This window comes from Astatotilapia calliptera, chromosome 14 (genome assembly GCF_900246225.1).
Source record: "Astatotilapia calliptera chromosome 14, fAstCal1.2, whole genome shotgun sequence".
In the NCBI taxonomy this organism is placed as follows: Eukaryota; Metazoa; Chordata; class Actinopteri; order Cichliformes; family Cichlidae; genus Astatotilapia; species Astatotilapia calliptera.
In genome coordinates, this window is record NC_039315.1 from 18,596,179 (window position 1) to 18,621,356 (window position 25,178).

Below are 25,178 nucleotides of genomic sequence, written 5' to 3' on the forward strand. Positions count from 1 at the left end.
ATACAAAGAACAGAGAAAACCCCAACAATTATATGCCCGCCTATGAGCAAGCCCTTTGGCGACAGTGGGAAGGAAAAAAATTCCTTTTAACAGGAAGAATGCCTAATCAGTCAAACTAAGCTTAATTGTGAATAACGGCGCTGAGGCTTCCACCAATGAAGAGACAAGGATGTTGCTGACTGATATATTTCAGTGTGGACAGTATATAAAAAGAAATTTAATATCTTACCAAATTTAAAAACAGCCACTGACAACCAAATGTTACGAGGCTGTGAGTGAATCGCTTTAGGTGCTGTTGATCAATGAACGTCCCCTGGATAATCTTCCTGTCTGGCACTTACAGTGACCAAAATTTATAAAATCAAGCAGACAATTTATTTAACACGACATGAAAACACTGACTGAGCCCAAGAAAGAGTTTGCAGAGGTCAGGCTTCAGTGAGTGCGTGGCCACATATATCGCCCCCTAGTGGCCAGTAAGTAGAATGTAGATTTAAAGGACTTCCGAGTAGGTCCACGTTTCAGAGCCAGAAGCTAGATCCATCTTTTTTATTGCCTCTCAATGCTGCAGATGCATAAACACAGGATAGTCCAACATAACTGAATCTCGCTCAATGCAAAGCTGTCCCTAAAGGACTATTTTGAAATATAAATATTTATATTTTTTAAAACACTTGACTTGTTTCCAGCCCTGCAGTGATGAGGTTTGCAGTTTGTATTTCACTGTCTAGCTGGTACCTAGAACAACATTTCATGATTCCAGTCTCGAGCACTAATATTCTCACTAGCTATTGAAAATTTTGTGGAATTGACAGTTGGTGATTCTTACAGATAGAGACATATTTAACTTAGAACCGAAAAAAGTAATTAAGTGCAATACTCGGCTCAGTTTAATACATAACGAATAAAGCGCAAGCAGCTTGTACAGCTTCCTGTTGTAACAGACAATAAAGTCCGCGTCTTCTAAATAATAAATGAGAGCCACAATACTCTGAATATGTTTTTAGCCCGCTGAGACCAAACAATAACAAAGCTAAATGCTGATGTTGTTATTGAATTCCCTGAAACTGTACGTGTTGAGAAATGAACCAATAAAGGGGGAAACATCAAACAGATTGCCTTTGACAACAGAATCAAATTTCACACGGCTAAATTCAATGACACCATTTAATGAGTGCTGATTGTAACCCCTTTGCTATTTCTCACTCCCTGTTTATGTCTGTTACGTCTGTTTATGTTTTCCTCCTCCCCTGACCTATGCACACTTTCCCCTGCCTCTGCCTCCTCTGTCACTCACCTCATTGCTCTCTTCCTCTGTCAGTCAGACTGTCAGTTTCTCCCCCGTCTTCCCCCCGTTCTCTCCCTTCTTCTGCCTCACATTTGCACGCCGACTCCCTCCCCTCGCCCACCCTTCGTTCCCCCGATGCACGCCTGTCTTTCTTCACAGCAGTCACTGTGTTATTTAGTTTTATCAACAGTGAAGCTCCCAAATTATTAAAAGCAGAGCAGTTATATTAGGCTTTGTTGTTTGCCCAGGGTTTTTTCACTCCCACACCGATAACGTCAAAGCCATGAGCAGATGCTATAAAGATGCTTACGTCTAATTCTAATGTACAGCTCGTTTACAAGTATCGGCAAGTTGTTTACATTGCTTGGAGTAATTCCTTGTCCCTTAGGTGAATGGATAAACGTTGGTGATGTATCAGTTAAATGCATGATAATTTGTTTCATCATTTCTACCTTTGAAAGATGATTGAAATATAATATAACTTAACATGCAAGTAAAGCCTGACAGCCTGACACAATTCAGTCTGTATCTCTTTCAGCAATCGTCTCCATTCTTTTCAACTTAGCTTAAGTCTCTCTTTTACCAATGCACAATCGCAACTGGTGTCTGCATGCAAGTCGGTCACCTCATATTCAGTCCAATTATAAAAATAGCAAGCTATAACTTGAAGTGGACATGATGTGACTTTTCAGCATGTGGAAGCCCAAGTAGTCCCAGCATTTGATGGAACGGGATCCCCATATTTAACTGAATCCTTAAGAGTTACAGTGACTTATTGTCAGCTTGTTTTCAGGGCTTTGCCATAGAGGGAACAAACTATAAACGTAAGCATCTGTTAAGAGGTGTTAAGGCGAGCATAACATTCGCCATAGACTCACTGGCAACTTCTTTAGGTACACCTTATCAGTGCAAATATCTAATCAGCCAATCACATGTCAGCAACTCAGTGCATGAAGGCATATGATGTGGTCAAAACGACCCACTGAAGTTTAAACTGAGCATCAGAATAAGGAAGAAAGGTGATTTTGAATGTGGCTCAGCTGTTGTGTAGAGTTTATATGGAATGGTTTGAGAGTGGTTTGAAAAAGAGAAAATATCCAGTGAGCGTCAGTTCTCTGGGTAAAAATGTGTGGACATGAGACTGGCTAGATTGTTTTGCGCTGATAGGAAGAAAATAGTAACTCAAATAACCACTCACTGCAACCAAACGATGCAGAAGTGCATCTCTGAATGCACAGCACACTGAACCTTAGAGCAGATGAGCTACAGCAGCACCCTCTCCTAACCGCTAAGAACACTAAACTGAGGCTACAATTCATACATGTTCACTAAAAATTGGACAATAACATACTGGAAAAAGATTTCCTGGTTGGAATCCCAAATCACAACAGCGCAGTCACCTCAAAGCCATTGCTGTTGTGATTTGGCAGCAGACGGTAGCATCAGAATTTCTTGCAAACAGCATGAAAGCATGGATCCAGTCTGCATTGTGTCAACAGTTCAGACTGCTGGTGGTGTGGAGCATCCTCGGCCTCCGTATTGTTGCTGACATGTCCGTCTCTTTCTGTCCACATTGTCGTATTTTCTGATCTCAAACAGCTTTTGCAGTGACAAGTCTAATAGAGCACCTTTGGGATGTGGTGGAATGGGACGTTCCCATCATAGATGTGCATCCAACAAATCGTCAGCAACTTTGTGATGCCGTCATGTCAATGTGGACCAGAATTAGGACAGTTCGAAAGAAAAAACGGACACCAAATCAGAACTAGCATAGTGTAGCAAACAAAGTGGGCGAGTGCATGCAGATAGCAATCTGACTGAAAATAAGATCAATATAAGAAAATAACAAAGACAGGAGTGACTCCTAGATTATAAAATTAGATGTTAGCTGGATAAGAATTGTCTGCTTAATTGTATACTCTAAGAGAAGAGTGAAAAGTGCAACTTTAACCATTACAACAAATCTGCACAATTGCTGCTGTTGTCAGTTGGAGAGAATCAACAAGTCGTAAATAGTGAGACCTGCCAGTTTGGCTCAAAATTAACTCAGCGTAGATCAGGATTGACGGTGAGTTTGTGCCAAAGCTAAACTGAAAGTGGTGCAGCTGTTTGGTTTGAAGCTGTGCCCTGCAAAGACACATGTAGAAAAGATGTTTGGCTTTTTTGGTGGTGGGGGGATTAATCGACCAGCAGAGTGACTGATACTAGCTGGTGGTTGCAGATAAGAAGTCTGGCAGGTGACTTTGATGTGGCTGACAGCTTTCTGTTAGTAATGTGGAGATTGATTTTCGTTGCTTTCGGTAGCCCTGTTTAAACTCTTGATTTTAAACACTTTTTCACACGATGAGCGCATCGACTGCTCCCGTTTAACAACCAATTAATCATGTTGCTGTGACTAAAGGGAAATTTGTTTATGATATATAACGTCCTCGCTTGCCTTGCTGTTAGCTGCATTTAGTCTATAGTTAAACAGCCATTTTCACCGTATTTATCTTATGAAAAGGCAAATAATCACTGAGTGGATTTTCACTATAAAATAACGGGTGTTAATGAAGTTCTTCCAATAAATATGGTAAATTCATGAGAAATGATTTGGTTGTCTATTTGGGTATTTTCTTTTTGAGTCTTGCCTGCATGCTGTGGAATTTGATGATGATTCAAGACTCAGAGCCAAGTAGTTCCCTTGGGACCCCAGCGTTTATAGCAGTTGGGCCCAGTGGGCCAATTTGATGGAAAAGGACAAAGTATATGTATCCGTGTGTATGCATGTGACTGTGAATGTGTGTGTGTCTTTGTAAGCAGCTTTCTAAAGCCGCACTGCTTCAGATACGGCCTATCGAAGCGTGTCAGGTTCCCTTAGTCATCAGGGGCAGATAGCAACAGTCCTCAGTGCTGAAAAGGAAGGAAAGACTGGGTAGCGAAGGAGGACGTGGAAAAAGAATAAACAATCTGGAGTGGTAGAGAAAGAGCTATAAATGAGGAAGTTTTAGTAAAAACAACTGCGAAAATGCACCAGGACTCACCTAAACAGGGCCACATTTCCCCCGGTGTGATGCTTGGCTATTAGTCTGATTTTAGCACTCTTAGATGGGAATGAATTGCATTCGAACCGAGGATGTCAGTAGGGGACGAGCCTCCATCCATTCAGACATTCAGGGACTCCATTACACCCTGATGGGCAGGGATGGAAAACCAATCGTGGGTGTATGGGTGCAAGGGGGAAATGCAATGTATTGGTGCTGGGAAACACACAGACAGGCAATCTGGCATGATGAAGAGGCTCCCTTCCCTGCTCCTCCTTTCGGACCCAGCACGTCCTCCTGCGTCCCCTTCATGCCCCACTGCGCTCTACTGCAGTGCCTTGCCAGCTGACCAACCCGACACCTACCACACTCATTCGCACTTTCCCACTTTCCCTATTTCCTCCCAGGTCTCACTGTGAGCCCCGACAGCATGTATCCATTCACATTATCACATTGGGAACTGAAGCAGAGATGGATTTCATCGGAGGGAAATAGATGGGAGTCGTGTTTTTGAATAGAGGGAGAATGTAATTTATGATTTTTCTGAAGTTCAGCAGATTTGTTGGTAGCCCCGGTTCAGATTTGTTGCTGAACTCAGGGAACCTCGATGGCTCCAAGGTTAGCTGCGGTATACTTAACCTCCCTTCTGACAGCAGGGATGTGCTGCTGTTAGAACGGTGTTAGATAGACCTGTTAGTGTCAGGATGATAAATTCATTAGGAGTGGCTAAGGAATACAGCTATTTATACAGCTACAACAAATCATTGCTATAAAAGCCTTGGACTCAATCTCATTGAGAAGTGTGAATCACAGTGAGTCTGGAATTGAAGAATTAGATATTTATTGATTTTTAATGATGCTTGGCTGGCTTTCTTGTACTCGTACCTTTAGTCCACTTCCTTTTTTGGAGGACTGGTATAATAAAGCATGCACTTTAATGTCAAGATGCAATACTCAATGTAGTAATTTAACTCTATTAGGTATTATTGAATGCGTATGGCCATTTTTAAAAGCACACATTGTGTTTTTAAGTTTTTAGAATGATATATTTATTGATTTTTGCTGTTTGCTCTATATTTATACAGTGTTTGTGGCTGCTTGTGATAACTGTTATTCTACAGTTCCTAAAATGTATTGCTAAGTAGAGTATTTCTAAGTGGTCAGGGCAATCATTTAACCTCTGCTAAAGATTTCGTGTTCAGTCAGAACAGCTACAGTCAAAAAAAAGTCCACCTGCAGCCAACTCCTGCAGTAACCTGAGACCTCCCCTTCACTCCATATGTATAAATGGAAGCGGAGAGAGCAGCAGCAGCAAGACCCCAACAGAGAGCAATGCAGTCGTGATATTTATTAGGTCTTCCACAGCATGAAAGAAGGAGCTGGGGTGGAAGTGGGCTGCAAAGCAGTTTGCACAGCAGCCAGCAGCCGTGGGAAGGTTAAAGCAGCTTAAACAGCATGCCCAATATGAGATTTGTCGTTTGGATATGTAGAAGGCCATCAGCAGAGCCATCTGTTGATGTGGGCTGGCAGTAAGATCACTAACGCTTTGAATTTGATATGTTTAAAGCAGGTAAGAAACAAGTGGGGTGATGCATTAGAGAACTGACAGAGCACCAGGGATGATACCATGGTTTTGTTGATGTTATTGGGGCTCATGTTCCACAATCCAACTAGAAAGGTGCTCTGAGAGTTCTGACCTCTGTCAAGACCGATAGTCTACTCTTCAGTGATGTGAAAACTACATAAATATCTGGATATTTTTCCCGATCAGTTCAGATCTGCACCAAAATTTCATGGGATTATCCTTTGGCCACGCTTCACTTGGCTCTGTATTCCTGCTGGAAGACAGCAACAAATGACAAAAAAACAAAAATCTTTTACAGAGCTTCTGCCTTCTCGGTAAACGTAATTATTTTTTTCATTCAAAATTTATGGTCTGTGGTCTACAACTTCTTCACAAATTAAAGTTCAGAGTCTGTACTTTAATCTCCTTGTCAATGTTGTCTTTTGCCACCCTCGCCTGTGAAAGCTGTGGCCACATAGTGCCAGTTCTCATACCGCAGAAAATCTTTTCATTACTGAAGATTGGGTAACAAAGAAAATAAATAAATAACTGCTAAAATATATATTATATATTCATTTGTGTGCATGCGTGTGCTTTATGGGTGTTTTACTAAAATGTGCGCAGCTGAGCGGCCCCACTGTGAGCCAGGTAAACAAATGTTTCATAACTGGTGATGAGGCGGTGCCACGCTGAAGATTTCTCTAACGAGGGCTTGTTTGCGTGGGTGGAACAAAAACACGTTTTTAGATCCAGACTAGTACATTACACGAGCCTCAGTGCCTCACTCACTGAAAAATATGTGTTTTCTGAATATGCCCATTACCACAGACCCTCGGGCTATCCTTGCCTGTAGTTCATCATAACAGATTTAACAGATTTAATCTGAGCTATTCTTTCCTTTGACTGTCTGCTGGCAACTTGCTATTTTATCCCGCAGTTCGCATCCACATTCTCTTGATTTTAATCTCTTTTTTTTTTCACGCTTCTCCTGTTTGTAGACGTCTGCTGCATTTTAAACATCACCTCAAAAGCAAAAACTCCTACATCTCAGTAGCAAATAATTAAAGTGGAACGCATAGTCTGACATCAGTGTCTCTGTGCAGGTGCCCTATGTCAAGGTGGCTCCAGAGGACATTTTGAAGGTTCATTTCCCCCGCTTCACCACTTTGGACCTGAGACCAACAAACACCGACATCAGCCTGGCCGTGGCCGGCCTTCTCACCTTCTTCAACAGCACCACCGCCTGCCTCATCTGTGCCCAGGCTGACTGTGAGTACAGCATTCGCACACTCGTGACCAATGTTCCCTCAAATTTTTCATGTGTCTGAGCGAACACACAGAGCGATCCCTTGGACCACTGTGAGCGACATCAGACGTGTGCACTGTGGTCACGCCAGCATCGAATCCATCCAATTTACATGGTTTATTAAAATAATCAAATTACAGCATTTACATTTATGTTAGACTACTTTTAATTAACTGCTTTAGCCCACAACTACAATGAAAATGTAAAAAAAATCTTGTTCATGACCTGTGTAGTATGTTAACACTATTGGAAGTAAAAATAACTTGAACTCCAATTTTGAAAACACAACTTTCTTTCTTTTTTTCTTTTTTTTTATAAAGCTCTGATGAGTCTGTGGTCTGGGAGAGAGTCCTGTAACTCTCTGTCTGCAAAATACAGCATATAAAGACCAGTGCAGGGCAATTAATTATATAGTTACTTCTTCAAAAAAGTTACTGAGTTTTGCAAACAACAAAGTTTTTTGCAACTGTTTACCTAAAAATGCAGCCAAGGCATTTTGTGCCACTCCTAAAAATAATTTCTGTCCACTATGAACAACAGCCTGACACCTGCAGGCCTGACAACAGGAGATGTATCACTCCTGTAACACCTGTAACATTCAGCAGTCGCCTCATTGTTCTGACACACACAACAAAACTATTGACTACACTACATGCTAACTACACAAGATTTGCACTAAACGTCGCAAATCTCTCACATCTCGAAACACCGCCGTCACTCCTAAAACTTCCTCCCGTTTCTTAACAACTAAATGCCATGTTTTGATTGATCGACGTGGTACGTTTTTCGACCAATGTGAAAGGGTGGCGGGTGTTTTGGTTTCATCTTTGCTCACAGGCGGAGAGCGCTTTCAAGCGTTTTCCTTATAAAACGCCGTTTTTACCGTTTCTTCCCGCAGTAAATATAAACAACGATAGTACTCAGGAAGAAAAACAAACACTGCGTATATTTTGTATCACAACTCTGGTTTTACGTGGCCTATCAACACAATTTAAAAAGTGGTATGAAGTCCACACTTTTTCCGTCTGTTCCGTCTGTCCTGCTCACATCTCCAATGGTTGTACATGTTGTCATTAACGTGGCTTCACTCCTCATCAGTCACGCCGCTTTGCCAGCTAAAACACCGGCACATAAGGACGCTGTCATAGCCTGTCAACGACATTGATTAGCTGCGTATATACGAATGTGAGTCGCGTGATTGGCTGGACTATGGGATAAGGTGGCATCGTTGTAATCCCATACTGGAGCAGCCAGTCACTTATTGACTAACACTGCAAAACAGAATTGTTAACGTATTTACTTTAATTTCAGTTCAGGTTAGGGGTTTTTTTTTTTGTGCGCAACACAGATTTTTTCTGTGCAGAGACCGTGCCAGCAGTGCGCATTGTGCACGCGCGCAATTTAGAGGGAACATTGCTTGTGACAAAATATACAATCGCACATACCTGTGGGGAAGACTCGCAAACTGTCTCCCCTACATCTGCCATCAAAGTGCAAACATTTTTGTTTAACGTCTGCCACCCTTTAACACGTGTTAGCGTGCACAGGCATCTCGCACACGCGCCGACTGTGTTCTGGCAACAGATGCAGCTTTTATCAACATCTCACCCTGCGACACGTTTCCTTCTAAAGCAGCTGCTGCACTCCACAGCTACAACTCCCTCACAGCGGCACGCCCGACGCCTGCGTCCCAAAAATAAATTGCGTTTATTTCGTCTCCCTTTTCAAGATCATTGTCATTTATTAAATTAACTAAATTACGATTTAGCGCATTATGTTGTATGTGATGTATAAACTGTCTTCAGTCTCGCTGGGTTTTCTGTAAGACTGTGTGTGCACTCTTAAAACACTTTGCGCAAAACAAAACATCTCGTTGAGAGAAACAAAAGGAAAGTAAGGGCAGAGGTTGCAACTCTAACAACCAGTGATCTGACCGCCCCCTTTGTCAGTGTCAGTTAGGTTCTGAAGATACTTAACTGAATGACCTTAAAAACGATTGAAAATCTCTTTGAGAGAAGTTATTTTTGTAAATAGAGAGGAAGATTAGATCATGGCTTGTTCCCACCCTCTTCTAGTTCAGCATGCAGTAATTACAACTCCCAAGACAAAGGCACCGTGACCCCCTGAGTGGCACCAGCTAACCTTTTTTCTAATCAGCACAAGCCTTTGAAGACAGGAAATAGGCTGCAGATATCAACCATGTGTCAGACAGAGTAGAGATGGCAATGAGCCACAGTGAGCTGCCTACCCCGCCTATCTCAATTCTCAGTTCTGCTGGCTTTCAACTTCTCTCTTTGGTTGTCTTTGGCTCTATACTTTGGAGTCTCCTTTCATTCATAACCTCTAAGGTGAGTTTTTTCCCTCTTAGATGTGTGCTAGGCGTGTTACATCAAAACATGCTAGTTTTGTTTGGGGGGGGGCTTTCACTTTTTCATGCAAATTCGGGGACAATAAATGAATCAGAGAAAAAAAAAAGTTTTTTTTTTGTTATTTTAAACAGTTAAACACTTTCCAAGATGAAAAATGGTATAAATTAATTAAACTTACTAAAAGACAATCCTCTGTTTCTATCTGTGGTTTACCTGCACCTACTTTGCCCATATAAATAAATATTAAGGGGTGCAATATGTAGTTTTCCTACATATTTCCTGTATCTGTGAGTTTTCCAGTTCAGGGATCAAATCCTGTTTCTGTGACATTTATTCCACAGAGAGTCGTATTAATGCCGCTCTGGTGCGGTGCGAACCATGATAACAAGTGAACCTTTTAGGCACTCTATCCCTCTAATATTGGTGGCCACCAATATTAGTTTATTTTAGTTTATTTAAATTTAAATTAGTTATGCAATTTAAATTAGTTTATTTTCCCCAAACCCGGGTTTGGGGAAAATAAACAAATTTTAACATTGCACTTCTTATTCCCTTTGGCCGTGTGAGTGGGTGCGGGGTTTGGTGGGGAGGTTCTTATTCTGTGTCAGTGAGCTAAGAGATGACTGCAAAGGAAATTAAATGAGAAGAAGGAGAATGAGGGGAGATGAGAGGTAGATAGAAGAGACCAAGGGGAGTCTGAAATGAGAGAGGAGGAGGAGAGCGGAGTATGCTTCTTGGATGATATGAAAGAGTGTGGAGCGGGAAAGCGAGGAGGTAACCACATTGGAATTATACATTAGCAACAGGCAGGAGACGGTCCAGGACATGACATGGCTGTATTGATTGCACTCTCTCATGTGACCCTCATTCATTCAACAGAAAATGCAGGAAATGGCACTATGCCTGGATTTGTGTGTGTGTTGGTCGAGGATTGTGTTCAGCAGCACCATCAGCTGAAACTCATTCGAGTTTGGCTCCTACTGCACCAGCTCCACCCTTCTTTGTCAGCTTACACAGTCATTTGGTCGGTTGGCAGCCTGCTGTCAGTTACTCGTTCACATGTGCCAGCCTCATTAATCACCCAAGCCAGTGACAGCCTAATAGAGCGTGGCCAATCCATGAATATTTTCCAGTAATGGCTGAGGAGGCAGCACTGGAGGTGAAGCTGTGCCCAAAGGCATGGTGCACACCAGCACGAACATTAATCTAGCTAGTCCTCGCTAACAGTGGCAGTGGTGCTGTGAGACTGTAATACGCAAAGTGTTGTTGAGTCTTTAGACCTGCCAGGTGGCCCCACAGGTTGTTTATTTCTTGTGGTTTGGGCTTTAACAGGAAGAAATAACACATGAAAACTGCATGCACAGAATTCGCCGGTGTGCTGCACTGCTCTTTTATTCGTGCAGTGATTGGTTCAGCTGTCAGTAAGCTGAAAATGGAACATCAAATAAACTCAACGTATCTGTAGCTGCATTGCAGGTACAGAAATTTTAGGTTCAGTCATATAGTTGTCCACGAATGCTTGCAAAAGCCTATTTTCCTTCTTTGATAGACTCAGCTGGAAAGCAAGGTTAGGCCTTAGGCTTATTATTCTTTCTCTGCTAATAATTGTATGCCGATGCCATATTATGAATTGCAATTTTCCATTTCTTTCAGGTTCCAGGGATGACTACTATGTCTCTCCATGTTTCACACGCAATGGCATTACTATTACTAACCTGTAATCAGCGTTAGTCGGGTGGAAGAGATATCTAAATGACCTGTCAACAGGAATGTGTATGAAGGTGTGAGAATGATGGGAACGCAGTAATGCAGAGGAGGGTCTTGGGGAGGAAAGGCTCTCTGATGACTTTGATCATAGTAATTATGTCGTGGCTACTTATGTTTCTGATGCAAAAGGCAGCAATGTCAGTAGACAGCGTAAAGGTGGTGGTGCAAGTTGTCATGGTTTCTTTTGTTGCACTTTGTAATTGAAAAATCTTCTCATTGAATAGATGAAGGCAGTAGGAGTGTCTTGGTGCTTTATGAAATAATGTTGACTCAGAATAATGAGTTTTTAGATTTGTGGAGAGTGAGTTTGTATCCACAGGTGTAATTGTGCAGAATTTATCTTTACTAAAGAAAAGTGCAAAGTTGGTCTGTCTGTCTAATTAAAAAATGGTAAAAGCCTTTTATGCAGATTTCTCACTCGTGGCTCTGTGATTGGTCTGTTTAAAGCAGTGGATGACAGAAGCTGTCTCACACTCCTTGTCCGACACTCCCACTTATCAACAAATCAGTGTTGTTTTTTTAACTGATTTTTATTTTTTTCCTTTTTGCTTGAGGCTTTACGTTATTTTTAGTCATCAAAGTCATCAGCTTTGGAAGTTTTTAGACATTTTAAATTAGGAGAGGAGATGTTTGTTAAAAACAAAAAACATTATAAATAGCTAAATCAAGTGATTAGGACTGTATGCTACGTAGTTCAGCTTCTGTACAATTACCCAACTGAGTCCATGCATGAATATCACAGGTAACTGTCCAGAGAGCTCAGAGGGAGTAAGCTGGAATCATGTTTTTCCTCCTGCACGCTCTACCTGGACACAGATTATCCAAAACCAAGATCTGTAAGGTTTTTGCCTAATACACCACCACAGTGGATTTTACATCAAATCAAGATGTGGCTGAAGGGCAGACTTTCAGTTTTAATTCAAGAGGTTTAACAAAAGTACTGCATTAACTATTCATGACTTACAGCTATTTTTACACAAGGTCCTCATTTTCACAAGTTGAAAAGTAAATTGACTTCTGAAAGACAATTTTATTACAAACTAACCTCAAAAAGCATCTGGAATTGATTCAAAATGTTAAATTTTCACGTTGGTCGTTGATCAGTGGATCTGTCAATATGACATTTAAAAAAAGATAGAAAACATTAAGATTGGCCAAATTAATAATCATATACATTTTTAACAAGAATTAATTCACTGACCAGCTCAGCAACACCAAAAGGTCTGAAAGACCACAGAAGACAGCTGAAGTGAATGATGACAGAATTATTTCCATGATTAAGGGACAATCTTTTATAACATCCACCCAAACGGGTAGGCATTTCATTATTAAGCTCTACAGTCAATAGTTGTGTATATGAATGGAAACAGAGTTTAAACCACTGGTTACACTCAAGAACAAAAAGGCCGGATTAGACTTTGCCAGAAAAATTGTTTAGACAAATACACCCAAAACGAACTAGAACGATGGGAAAGGAAAAGTTTGGAGAAAGAGAGAATCAGTTCAAATCATATCACATCATCTGTCAAACATGTTGCAGATAATATTATGGCGTGGGCGTGCAGCAAAACCAGAAAGAACTTCACAGTGAAAATTGATAATGATCCAGAGCAGGCTGCAAAAGAAACCCAAGAGTTTCTCAAGGCAACAAAATTGGATATTCTTCAATCACCAAGTCAGTCACCTGATCTCAGCCTATTAGAGCATGCATCAGTAACTGAACGTGGCTATAGTAAAGCCTGGCAAAGTATCTCAAGGAAGGACGTGTTGCATTTTGTGATGTCCATGGGTTCTAGACTCAAGGAAGCCACTGAAAAAAAAAACTGTCCATATATTAAAACTAATTTTAGTTTTCTTACATTTTTTAAATGTTGGACTATGTATAAAAACAAAAATGGCAAAAAGTTGTTGCAGCAATTTTTATTGAACTCCTTGAATTAAGTCTTTAATGACATCTTGATTGTGGTGCACACAGAGGCAAAAAAAACATAATCAGAAGTCACCCAAAATATTGATCCACAGGAAACCACTTAAATGGAGAGTCATCTGCATTCCTCACTCCAAGGATACTGTGTGACAGTATCTCTTTGCAAACAGGATGAAGGTCTCTGGCACAACTTCACCTGCTTCCAGGGTGCATGGAGAAGAACAAGCTCCAGCAACACTTTAACAGGGTCACAGGCCAAAACCCACTGGTCAATAATAAAGCTGCTCTTCATACAAGTGTTACTAGAGCTTTGACCTCCTTAGTATCTATTAGCTAATCAGAAGCTAGAGTCCACAGATGCTGCAGTCACTAAATAAGACTTTAAATCACTGATTAGCTCATTAATCCATTCATCTGTCTTCAACATTTTCATGGATTTCTTTCTTTTCTTTTCTTTTCTTTTTTTTTTTTTTTACAAAGAAATACAAATATTTTTCATGATTTTTTTCTATCAATGAAACACTGTCACACAGTAATATAACATTCATACTGAGAAACCAACAAATTAACCTTTCTGCAGAATTACATGTCTCCCATTTCATATTAGCAATCTCTTTCAATGCAGTTTGCAGAGAGAACAGTGGATTAACGTCTGTACAAATGGCTCTGCTTTCCTGGTTATTTGTTTTAATGAAAAAGAGAATATGCTCCGACCCGCTGTATGCAGTGTTTTAACACATTACCTTGTCCGCGACACCTTAAATTGATGGTCCCAGTGATGGCAAAGTCATAAAACTAGGTCTTACTTATTGCTCAAGGCTAAATGAGTCACCATAATGTACAGCTGTCATAAAGGTTTTTGAGTGTATGTTAAAAAGCTTTATCTGAGACATTGAAATTTTCATTACGTATTATTCTGTTATATTTTATTGTTTTATATTGTATGGGAGTAAGAGAGAGAGAGTGCTCTTGCAGTCATCCTATGCCGACAATATCTGGAAGGTAAATGAGTGATTGCTATAGCTGAATGTCAGCCTTCACCTTTATCTGTGTCTGAGTGAGAGTCGCAGCCACGTGTCCTCCATGCCAATGAGGACGTTTGGTCTCACTAACACACAACACACAAACAGAAGTGTGCTCTTGTAAACTTTCAGGATGTAATGCCTTCTCTTGATTCAAACCCTGCTTATCTGAGCCAAGGACAAGTCTTCTCTTTATCCAGATGTTAGAATTCTTAAACAGTAGCTTTAAGACCTGGTTTGATGGGCTTGGTTGTGTGTGCTGTGTCTGGCCTGTAAATACACTTTTTTTCACTGAGACATTCATAGTGGCAGTTCTACCTTGGTGCTTTGAGAACCAGCCTTTTTTTTTTTGACAGGTTTGAGAGCTGAGGGTTCATTATGTAGGAGTAATTGGGGTTATTTCATAGGTTAAAAAAACTGTGGGCTGCATCTGCAAATCATCTGTTAATGTCTCGCAGTTTCCACTCCTTTAATAATAGTAGTCAAAAATTATAATAATTATTATTATTATATCCTTTATTTCTATGCCATCTTTCTAAACCAGAGTAACAAGCTGCTGAGAAGAGAAGAAATGATGCCAATAGACAAAGCATTAAGAATACATTGTAAAATGTTTGTACATGTAGTTTTAAATGGGAAGAGAGAGTTTGTTCCAAAACAGTGAAAGCACATCCCTCTTTCTTCTAAGCCAAGACTGTTGAACAGCAACTGATCCGAGTGATCTGTGAGTGGAATAAGATGTCAAGAGTTCTGAGATATAAAGTGGAGCCATGCAGTGTAGTGATTTAAGAGTTGTCAATAACACCTTAAATTGGGTTGTTTAGTGAATGTGTCCCCTGTGCAGACTGCCGATCAGTAGCCTTGCTAATGTAGGCTACTGAATCATCATTTAGGTGTGCAATAAATTGAAATAATCTAATCATGTGGAAGTGAGTGCTAATAAGGTGTTCTGTTATGTTATTGAGGAGTATGCATCTGACCATGGCTATGTTTCTAAACTGTCCAGTCTGTGATTTCCCAAACTAAACTATGAAACTAGCAGCCATACTAGGAGTATAAACAGGATGGGGAAGCTGATGTAAACTAACGAGAATAGGTCAAAGGACTGCATAGATCAGGCCTAGCATTATGACCACTAACGGGTGAAGTGAATAACAGTCATTATCTCTTCATCATGGCACCTGTTAGTGGGTGGGATACATCAGGAAGCAAGTTTCATCCTCAAAGTTGATGTGTTAGAAGCAGGAAAAAAGGATGAGTTTGACAAGTGCTAGCTCTCCAAAGCTGCAGCTGTTGTGGGGAGTTTCTGGTCTCTAATGGTCAGTATCTATCAAAAGTGGTCCAAGGTATGAGGAGTGGTGAACTAGCGACAGGTTCATGGACGGCCAAGGCTCATTAACGTATATGGGGGGTGACCGTGTGGTTCGATTCAACATACGAGCTAATGTAGCCCAAATTGACAAAAAGGCTAATCTTGGTTCTAATGAAAAGGTGTCAGACTAGACAGTGCATCAAAGTTTGGGGCTGCAAAGCCGCAGAAAAGTCAGGGTGCCCGTGTTGACCCCTGTCCACTGTCGAACATGCTAACAATAGTCACATGAGCATCAGGAGTGGACCACAGAGCGATGGAAGAAGCTGGTCTCGCCTGGTGAATCACGTTTTTGGGAACACCTGTCACAGGGATGCGCTATGAAAAGAAGGCAAGTAGACTTAACTCTAGCAAGCAAGCTAAAGAATCTGTTGCTAACATCTTGGTGCCAGATGTGACAGTATTTAAGGTGCAGTGATTATTTCATGTTGTTCCAGTGTCAGATTTCTTGGATGAGCAAGTGTATTTTACTGGAAATGCATAAAATAGTTTCTAGATTGGACACCAACCTTTAGCAAACCTGTGGTTGCAAGAAAAAGTTTAAACTCAAGACTGTTAAGTCTTTGAGGTTTGATTGCAGGTAATTGGACAACATTTTGGAAAAGTTACAATGTCTGTTAGCTTCAGAATAAAAGGCATTTTGTGGTTGAACATTTGAACACTCTTAATACGAGGAAGCAGCAATAGGAAAGATTCTTCCATTAGAATGTTGAGGTGAATTTGAGGCCATTATAAACAATAACGATGTATAAGCGCACATTTTATTTCCTCAAAGGAAAAACGTCTGTGTAACTCACAATTCATTTACTTTCTGTTGTATGTCTATTGCTGACATGAGTCCCAGCTTAAAAGAAACTGTAGTAGGATTTATGAAGTGTATAACCAATTCTGTGGGTTCAAACTGTGTTGTGAGTAAGAGAAGATAAGTAAAAAAAAAACACACACACCGAGTCTTCAGGAAGAGGAGAGGATAATTTGCAGAATACACACACACACACACACACACACACACACACACACACACACACACACACACACACACACATACACTTATAGTCTCACAGAACTTGCTTTTTCTGTATAGAGATCTATCCAAGTCTAACTACACAGGAGCAAAATTTTCATTCAGCTGCATGTTTTTCATTTGATTGAAACTGGTTCACCAGAACAAACACTGAGGGAACAACATGGTTGTGTAAAGCAGCCAAGTAAAAAGAAAAAGACTCTGATTCCCTTCAAATCTTCTTCAGCCAAAACACTAAGGAGAACAGTCTCCTGTGTGTCACTGTATTTGTGTTTAGCAAGCAACGTCTAGTTCACTGTAGCGTCTAATGTCATGAACTCATCATGAAATCATACTGAAAGCCTTGTGAGATACGTGAGAGGCTGCAGGAGGGAGACAAAGAGTGCACTTAAGCTAAACCTGCTTTCAAACTCATCAAAGATATTCTGCATGGTACCACGCAGGAAGCTGATCTGGCTTGCAGCAGCCGAGGGTGATGTCTTACGAGTGCACACATGCAGGTCACCAGGTGCAGGAACCCAAGCACGTTGGCTGATATAGTGCCATAAAAACAGGCGGACGTCGAAAGCTCAGTGCATGATAACAATGCCTGGAACAATTTTGCAGCTTGTGTTAATGTGCAGAATGTGCAGCAGAAGCTGGAGGAATGAGCTTGATAACCTAAAATTGCAGCACCAAAGCTGCCTAAATGTGACAGGAACTGCTTGGCTGTTGCCTTGGAAATAAATCATATTAAATATCTGCTAAAAGTCTGGATTGCGAATTTACTATTACTCTATACTTAACACTGCAGGTGGAGGCTATGCTAATGCAAGTCATTTCCTACAAAGTCATATGCTTCCTTTCAAACTCTTCTCATGACATGTTACATAAATATGAGGAGATCTACCAAGATATGAATGGGGCACCAGTGTAACTTTAATGTCAGTGTCTTTGGTTTTCTTGGGTTGTCTTGGGTGCACAGACTGTGGTTGCCCATAGCAGGTGCAGCAGAGCAACATAGAAAGGCCTTGGTGAAATCAGGTATAATCAGAGTGTGTCATTAATAAATGTTTTCTTAGCCAGTAATGTGGCTGATGTCACTGCAATGAAACAGCTGTGCCAGTCAAAGGAAAATGTAATGATAACAGCCCAACAAACTAAAGATGGCACGATATCACTTTTTTATGTCAGATACCGATATCATAAATATTCATACTCATAAATATTCATACTCATAAATGTTCAAGTTTAAAAAAACTAAACTAAACTAAAGCTATTCTGTTATACCTGTATGCAAAAAATACACTGCACCCAAAATATTTCAGTTCAGCAAAACTGATCAATCTAATAAACTTAAACCTACTCCATCCTCCCGATTCTGGTGTTTTAAAGATTACTTAGCAGAAATATTAAACAACCTAACTAATAGGGTTGCCAACTCCCAGCAAAAAGAATAAAATAGGGAACCACTCCCCACCCTCCGCTTCATAATGCTTAATTGACGTAATCAACTTTAATTTAATGCATGTGTTTAAAAAAGTGCACAGAAATTAGTTATTTTTCTACAATAATTAAATAGATTCAACATCTTTCCTTAACAGAATTGCAAACTGCACAGATGGTATTTTCCCAAAGGAAAAAGTACTATAGCTTACTAAGTTATCAATTTGACTTAATAGTTCCTATATACAATAATGGACTTCTATACATTTTACATCAGATGAAAAGATTCAGATAATTATTTATTAAGAGCTAGACATGACAATTAGAAAGAAAAGTATGTCTTTGTGCCCCCTTTTCCTGTTCATGCCCTGTTCGGCCCCCCTGGCTAAACTTTGCTAGACCCGCCCCTGCACAGTTACCAGCCATCAGCTACGTAGAAAAAGATCCTGGTGTAGAAAGTAATATTAAATAAATTCTAACAACAGCTTATCAAGTTTAAACGTGCTGCAGTTGTTTATCCACTGGTTTCCTCTTTCTGGGGCAAAGTGGGCGATAAACAAACAAGAGAGACGGACTCGCGACAGAAAAGCTGATCAGCTGATCATTAATCAGGTTCATGATTGAAGTAGCAGCAGGAGAGAGAAGAGGCAGTCGCTCCATATATCAGTTATTAAGCTTAAGTGAGAATGCTTTACAAACCTTACAGTCTGCATTCAGAGTCAAACGGTATGTGTGTGTTTTAACGACTGAAAATGTGACAATCAAAAATGATAAAGCCATTAATCTACCAGCATTGCTCCAATACTATTTCAGTTGGAAGTTCATATACAGGGAGTGCAGAATTATTAGGCAAGTTGTATTTTTGAGGAATAATTTTATTATTGAACAACAACCATGTTCTCAATGAACCCAAAAAACTCATTAATATCAAAGCTGAATGTTTTATGAAGTAGTTTTTAGTTTGTTTTTAGTTTTAGCTATTTTAGGGGGATATCTGTGTGTGCAGGTGACTATTACTGTGCATAATTATTAGGCAACTTAACAAAAAACAAATATATACCCATTTCAATTACCGTAATTGTCGGGCTATAAGCCGCTACTTTTTGCACAAGCTTTGAACCCTGCGGCTTTTAGTCAGGTGCGGCTTTTCTATGGATTGTCCGTGATTTTTGTCATATCGTAAGACGATTTGTTTTGTTTGTTCCGCTGTTGTACGGCACTACGCTCTCTGCCCTTTACCAATCCAGCCACGGGCCCATCCATCTGGCCCATCAAGACTCACTCTCATTTCATCAGTCCATAAAACCTTAGAAAAATCAGTCTTGAGATATTTCTTGGCCCAGTCTTGACGTTTCAGCTTGTGTGTCTTGTTCAGTGGTGGTCGTCTTTCAGCCTTTCTTACCTTGGCCATGTCTCTGAGTATTGCACACCTTGTGCTTTTGGGCACTCCAGTGATGTTGCAGCTCTGAAATATGGCCAAACTGGTGGCAAGTGGCATCTTGGCAGCTGCACGCTTGACTTTTCTCAGTTCATGGGCAGTTATTTTGCGCCTTGGTTTTTCCACACGCTTCTTGCGACCCTGTTGACTATTTTGAATGAAACGCTTGATTGTTCGATGATCACGCTTCAGAAGCTTTGCAATTTTGAGACTGCTGCATCCCACTGCAAGATATCTCACTATTTTTGACTTTTCTGAGCCTGTCAAGTCCTTCTTTTGACCCATTTTGCCAAAGGAAAGGACGTTGCCTAATAATTATGCACACCTGATATAGGGTGTTGATGTCATTAGACCACACCCCTTCTCATTACAGAGATACACATCACCTAATATGCTTAATTGGTAGTAGGCTTTCGAGCCTATACAGCTTGGAGTAAGACAACATGCATGAAGAGGATGATGTGGACAAAATACTCATTTGCCTAATAATTCTGCACTCCCTGTATAAGACACACTGTGACATTATATCACAACAGGTTGCCTTTGCAGGAGTTTTTTTTTTTTTTAAGTGTGATTTTTATAGCAGCCTGGCATCATTTTCAGGTGATTTAATGAAGGTCTATGCTGGGATGGCTGTGTGTAATGCTGCTGAAATCTGGTGTGGCGCTAGTCAAACTTTAGATGTGGTAGATTTATGCACGTCCTGCTGGCGTGACATTGCTGCAGAGATTCAGTAAACTGAAGGATAAGCTTGCTTTGCTGTACAAAGCATCTGTGGAGTTTTAGAATCACTCATATTAATATAGATGTGGACAGATTTATTGACAATGACGCTTCAACTGCAGTACACATTAATTTTTAATGTCGAATTAAAGGGATACACTGGCAGGGGAATGATTCGTTAAAATATCTTCTTTGTATTTCAGGCACAGTTTTGTTGCTCGTCCAAGTTTTCATCTTATCTTTGTTCATCAACCTCTGAAGTACCAGCGGTGTGGCATTGCTCAAAAAAGCAGATATGATTTTACACATGGTTCATCAACATTTCTACAACTCACTTTGCTTTGCTGCTTCATCCACCTGTGAATATTCCACCTGTTTGTGTCTCTCTTCACACCTGTGCACTCTGTGCCTGCTACCAAAATACCTCACAGATGCTTTAAGTAAACATCAGTGTCACGAAAATACCAAACTGTGCCACCACAAAACAAGCCCTTTGGATTTACTGAGGCTGTATTTATCCTCATCTTACTGAACTCCAAGTTTCCCAAGACAACTACATGGAAAATTAGCCCATATCCTCTCTGGGTCTGCTAATATATGGATGCAAAGTGACTCGTAAAATGCTGCCGGGAGTGTTATGATTAAGTCGGCTATGCTTTAATTAGGGCAAATCCCACTCACCCAACTGGAGTCAAATGGTCTATTACCAGGGGATAGAGTATGAGAGAAGTTCATTGCTTTCAGTTTGATAGCTACCTGATAGCCGCCGTTAAAGATGATCGGTGTACTTGATCTGAACGAAAATAATACTCGTTTGAGTAAAGTCCTGAGAAGAATTAAGTACAAACTTCCAGGACTTAAGGAGGTAAGTAGCAGCCGTGGGCTGCCATTCAAATGCAATTGATTAATTGATCATCAGCCAGTGTGAGCACCTCTATAAAAGCTGAAGTTGCCAGACCATGAAATGCTCAGAAAAACTGCAAAAAATCCAAGAGCTACATCTCAGACTCTGCATGCCTCGAATGGCATATTAAATATTAAAATTCACATTGTACAATTAGAAAAAGAACAAGTATGTTTAGAAGACAGGGGACTTTCTGTGTCAAATCTTACAAAGAAAAGTTGCTTCTGGTCAAATCCCAAGACTTCTAGAATAATGTTTATTTGACAGACGAGACCTAATGCACATCGGCAACCAAATGTCGAGCACAGTAGCAGAGGGGTGACGACTTGGAATTGTTTTGCAGCCACAGTACAAATCCCGTTCAGTCTTCCCGTTACTTTGATTCACTTAACCTAACATTAGCAATCAGGATAATCGCTTGCACGGAGCTGATTATCAGCTTGCTAAGTTAAACCCATGGTTTCCACAAGGTTTGCACATTCACGTGAAGAGGGTGGTGATGGCAGCATTTCATCAATGGCAATTATGGATCAGTGTAGACTGACATTAGAGCAGCATATTTTACAAAGGAACATGAAACTATAGCATTAGGGGGAAAATGAATAGGTTAAAGACATAACACAGACTGAAAATAACATAGGTGCTTCAAACAAATCAGCGGTGCATGTGTGAGAAGAAAAGGACTTTACAGTAATTTAGTATTAAATGTTTTGTGCGAATGTGTGTGTGTTTCAAACACACACACATTCGTGTGTGTGTTTGAAACATTCAGTGAAAGTGGAAAAGAGCTGCTACATTAATACCAACTGTGTAAGTTAGGAGACTTATCAATATCATAACTCTATCATTAAGAAATATATATACATATATTGAAAATGAGTATTTAATTAATGTTAGACAGTTTAAGTTTTTGTTGTTACTTAGCAACCTTGGTTGTGTTTAATCCAATTAAGAATGAATATAAAAGCAGATTTCAATTGCAGCCTTAGTCTGCATATAGATTTGAAATAAAGTACAAACAGAGGTCCTAATGTAGGATAATATATTACTGCTTATTTCATAAGAATAACATTTTTACAACTGGAAAACTCAAAGTATAAAACAGCAAGATTTTAGATTGAAAGAGCTTCCTACTATCCATGCAAACACCCGGGAATGGTAATGCTTTTCTGGAGAACTGGAGGCTCAATAGATGGTGATTTCATACCTGATGATCCCTGATCTGGAACCTGATTAGGGATCTGCTCTTGAGCAGGTTACGTTACCAGCATAACTTACCATGATGAGAGTTTTGTTTTTGTAGTACAGAAAACCCAGGGCCAGTCTGACATTACCTGGATATGAGAAAATACTGCTTCATAGTACAGGTCTTGGGCAGCTTGCAGTCATGCATCATGCAACAGCTAAAGCTTGGCCCAAACTGGGTCATGAAGGAGAATTATTTTGAGCGCAGCAGCAAATCTACAACAGAATGGGTGAAAGTGAAAAGAATCAAGGTGTTACAGTGACCCAGTCAAAGTCCTAACCTCAGCCCCACTGACATGCTGTGGCAGGCTTGCATAAAGACTAACCTCGTTTAAGGAAAAAATTCTCCACAACCATGAGCGAGACTGATAAAGTCACACAGAAAGTGTCTCCTTCAAATTATTGATGGTAAAGGTGGTTCTACAAACTACTGAATCAGGGAGTGTACTCAAGTTTTCACAGGACTCTGCAGTCCTGTGAAAACTTTTTTTTTCACACGACTGTATAAGGACACTGAATATTTAGGCTCATGCTGCATTGCAGGATCAAACTTTCTAAATGTTGTTGACTTTCCTTAACTTTTTGGCTATATATCCTAATTTTAAAAATGCATTTAAAGTACCATTTCCTTGGGAGATTCTTTCCTTCAATATGAGTAATTCTCTGTCTCTCATGTTTTTCTTTTCTTTCTTTCTTTCTTTTTTCCATGTGTGTCTTACCGGCAGGCTTATTAAACCTGGAGCAGCTCCTCAGGCAGTTCCTCATCTCCAAGGAGACTCTGTCTGTGCGCATGCTTGATGACAGCCAGGACCCGACCCCACTCCTAAAGGAGATTCGAGATGACAAGACTCCCACCATAATAGTCGATGCCAATGCCACAATGTCACATATCATTTTGGAGCGGGTTAGTATGGGACACACGATAGCCGTGATCTGTATGCACTGATAACGCTTCTCTTTATTCCGTGCCTGCGGTCTGGGATTAATACCACTCCACATTCATATAAATCTCAAAAAGTGAAAGCGAGGGAAGAACGCCGGTGGCAACAATTGTTCAAGGATAACTGTTCAACTTTCTCCAGTATTTGGAGAAAGTTGGAAAAGTTTTAAGTCGTTTAGTGTTGAATTGCAAGATGGATGATAAGAATTTGTGTTTAAGTGGGCACAGGTTTTCAAAGACAGAGTTATGCTCAAAATCTAAGCCTAAATTAAAAAGGAAATGAACGCAAGCGATATTGCCAAACAAGCACGTCCTTTCAAATTACTGCACATGTAGGAGTGCATAAAATCCAGTCGTATTCCAATGACTGAGTGTCGAGAAGTAAGATTTCACCAAATGTTTTGCAGGTTAGTTTAAGAACAGACTCATAAGACAAAGGCCTTTTCTCCACTTTTGTACCTTTCATTCATTTTATTTAAAGTGTTTTTTCTTTAAGACAGTGTATCACATGAAGTGAATTTATTATCTACTGGTTCCTCCTCTTTTACATAAACAGAGAAAAAACGACTGACAACACCAGTGAGTGCAGTTTCTGTCAGAAGCATATCAGTGTGACCTTTGCGTGGTTTCTTTGCTAATGGCACATACCAGTAATTAATGCTGTGGAACATTAATACGACCTTAGACACGTTTACTTTAATGTGCAGTGCTGTGAAAAAGTATTTTCCCCCTTTCTGATTTCTTTTCTTTCTTTTTTCTTTTTTGCATATTTGTCACAATTAGATGTTTCAGATGTTTTCAAATATTTTGCTTTTACATTTTGCAAAGATAACCTGAGTAAATGCAAAATCCTGTTTCTTAATGATGATTTCATTTATTAAGGCAGTCTATCCAAACCTACATGGCCTTGTGTAAAAATGATTTGCTCCCTTGACCTAATATTTAGAATTAGGAATTTAGAACTGCAGTCGAGCATTTGTAATAAGTGGCGATGACTCTTTGACATCACTGTGGAGGAATTTTGACCGGCCTGTGTAACCATCTCAATCTAATTTAAGTCTGGATTTTGACTAGGCCACTCCAAAATGTTATTTAATTTTGTTTTATTTTATTTTATTTTAGCCATTCAAGTGGCATTTAGCTTCACAAACCCCTTCAGGCTTTCCTGGTGCAGAGCAGAATTCATGGTTCCATCAATTACAGCAATAATTGACCAACACATTACCTCCACCCTGTTTGAGTGTTGGTGTGATGTTCTTTTTATGGCATGCTATTAGTGTTAAGCCAGATGTAACAGGACCTTCCAAAAATGTTTAGCTTTTGTCTCATCAGTCCAGGATATCCACCAGATGGTGGATCCCCAAAACAAGCCTTTGTGTTCTGTTGAGTCAGCAGTTTCCCCGTGGAGCTCTGCTACGGATGCTGTTTTCACGCTTCTTATTGTTGAATCCCAAATTCTAATCTAATCTAATTGCATTTGGAGTCATTTTGGTAGACCAGGCCTCCCCTGAAAGTTTTCTCCATTTGTGGATAATGGCTCTTGCTGGGGTTCTCTGGAGTCCCAGATCCATAGAAATGGCATTGTTGCCCTGTTCCAGACTGACAGATGTCAGTGACATTGTTTTGTGAATTGCATGTGTTGATTTTTTGAGAACTTTTAGCCTACTTCCTGTTCTCAGACAGCTTTTATTAAAGTGATTTCTTGATTTAGGAAGGGTAGTGGTAACCAGGGCTTGGTCGTGGCCAGTGAAAGTCAAATCAACTAAAAATGTGGTTAATCACCATTAATTCATGTCTGGGGAGGGCAATTACTTTTTCAACCTGGGCCTGGTTGGTTTGGTTAT

At 40.2% G+C, this 25,178-nt stretch overlaps 1 protein-coding gene across 4 annotated transcripts in view; it reads left to right on the forward strand.

The window, feature by feature from the left end:
- grik4 (glutamate receptor, ionotropic, kainate 4) overlaps positions 1–25,178 on the forward strand; it is a 351,349-nt gene that overhangs the window by 235,157 nt on the left and 91,014 nt on the right. For all 4 annotated transcript variants that reach the window (XM_026191921.1, XM_026191925.1, XM_026191923.1 and 1 more), the window contains 2 exons: positions 6,979–7,144; positions 23,120–23,298. In XM_026191921.1, coding sequence (XP_026047706.1) covers positions 6,979–7,144; positions 23,120–23,298 — 345 coding nt within the window. The remainder of the gene's footprint in view (positions 1–6,978; positions 7,145–23,119; positions 23,299–25,178) is intronic.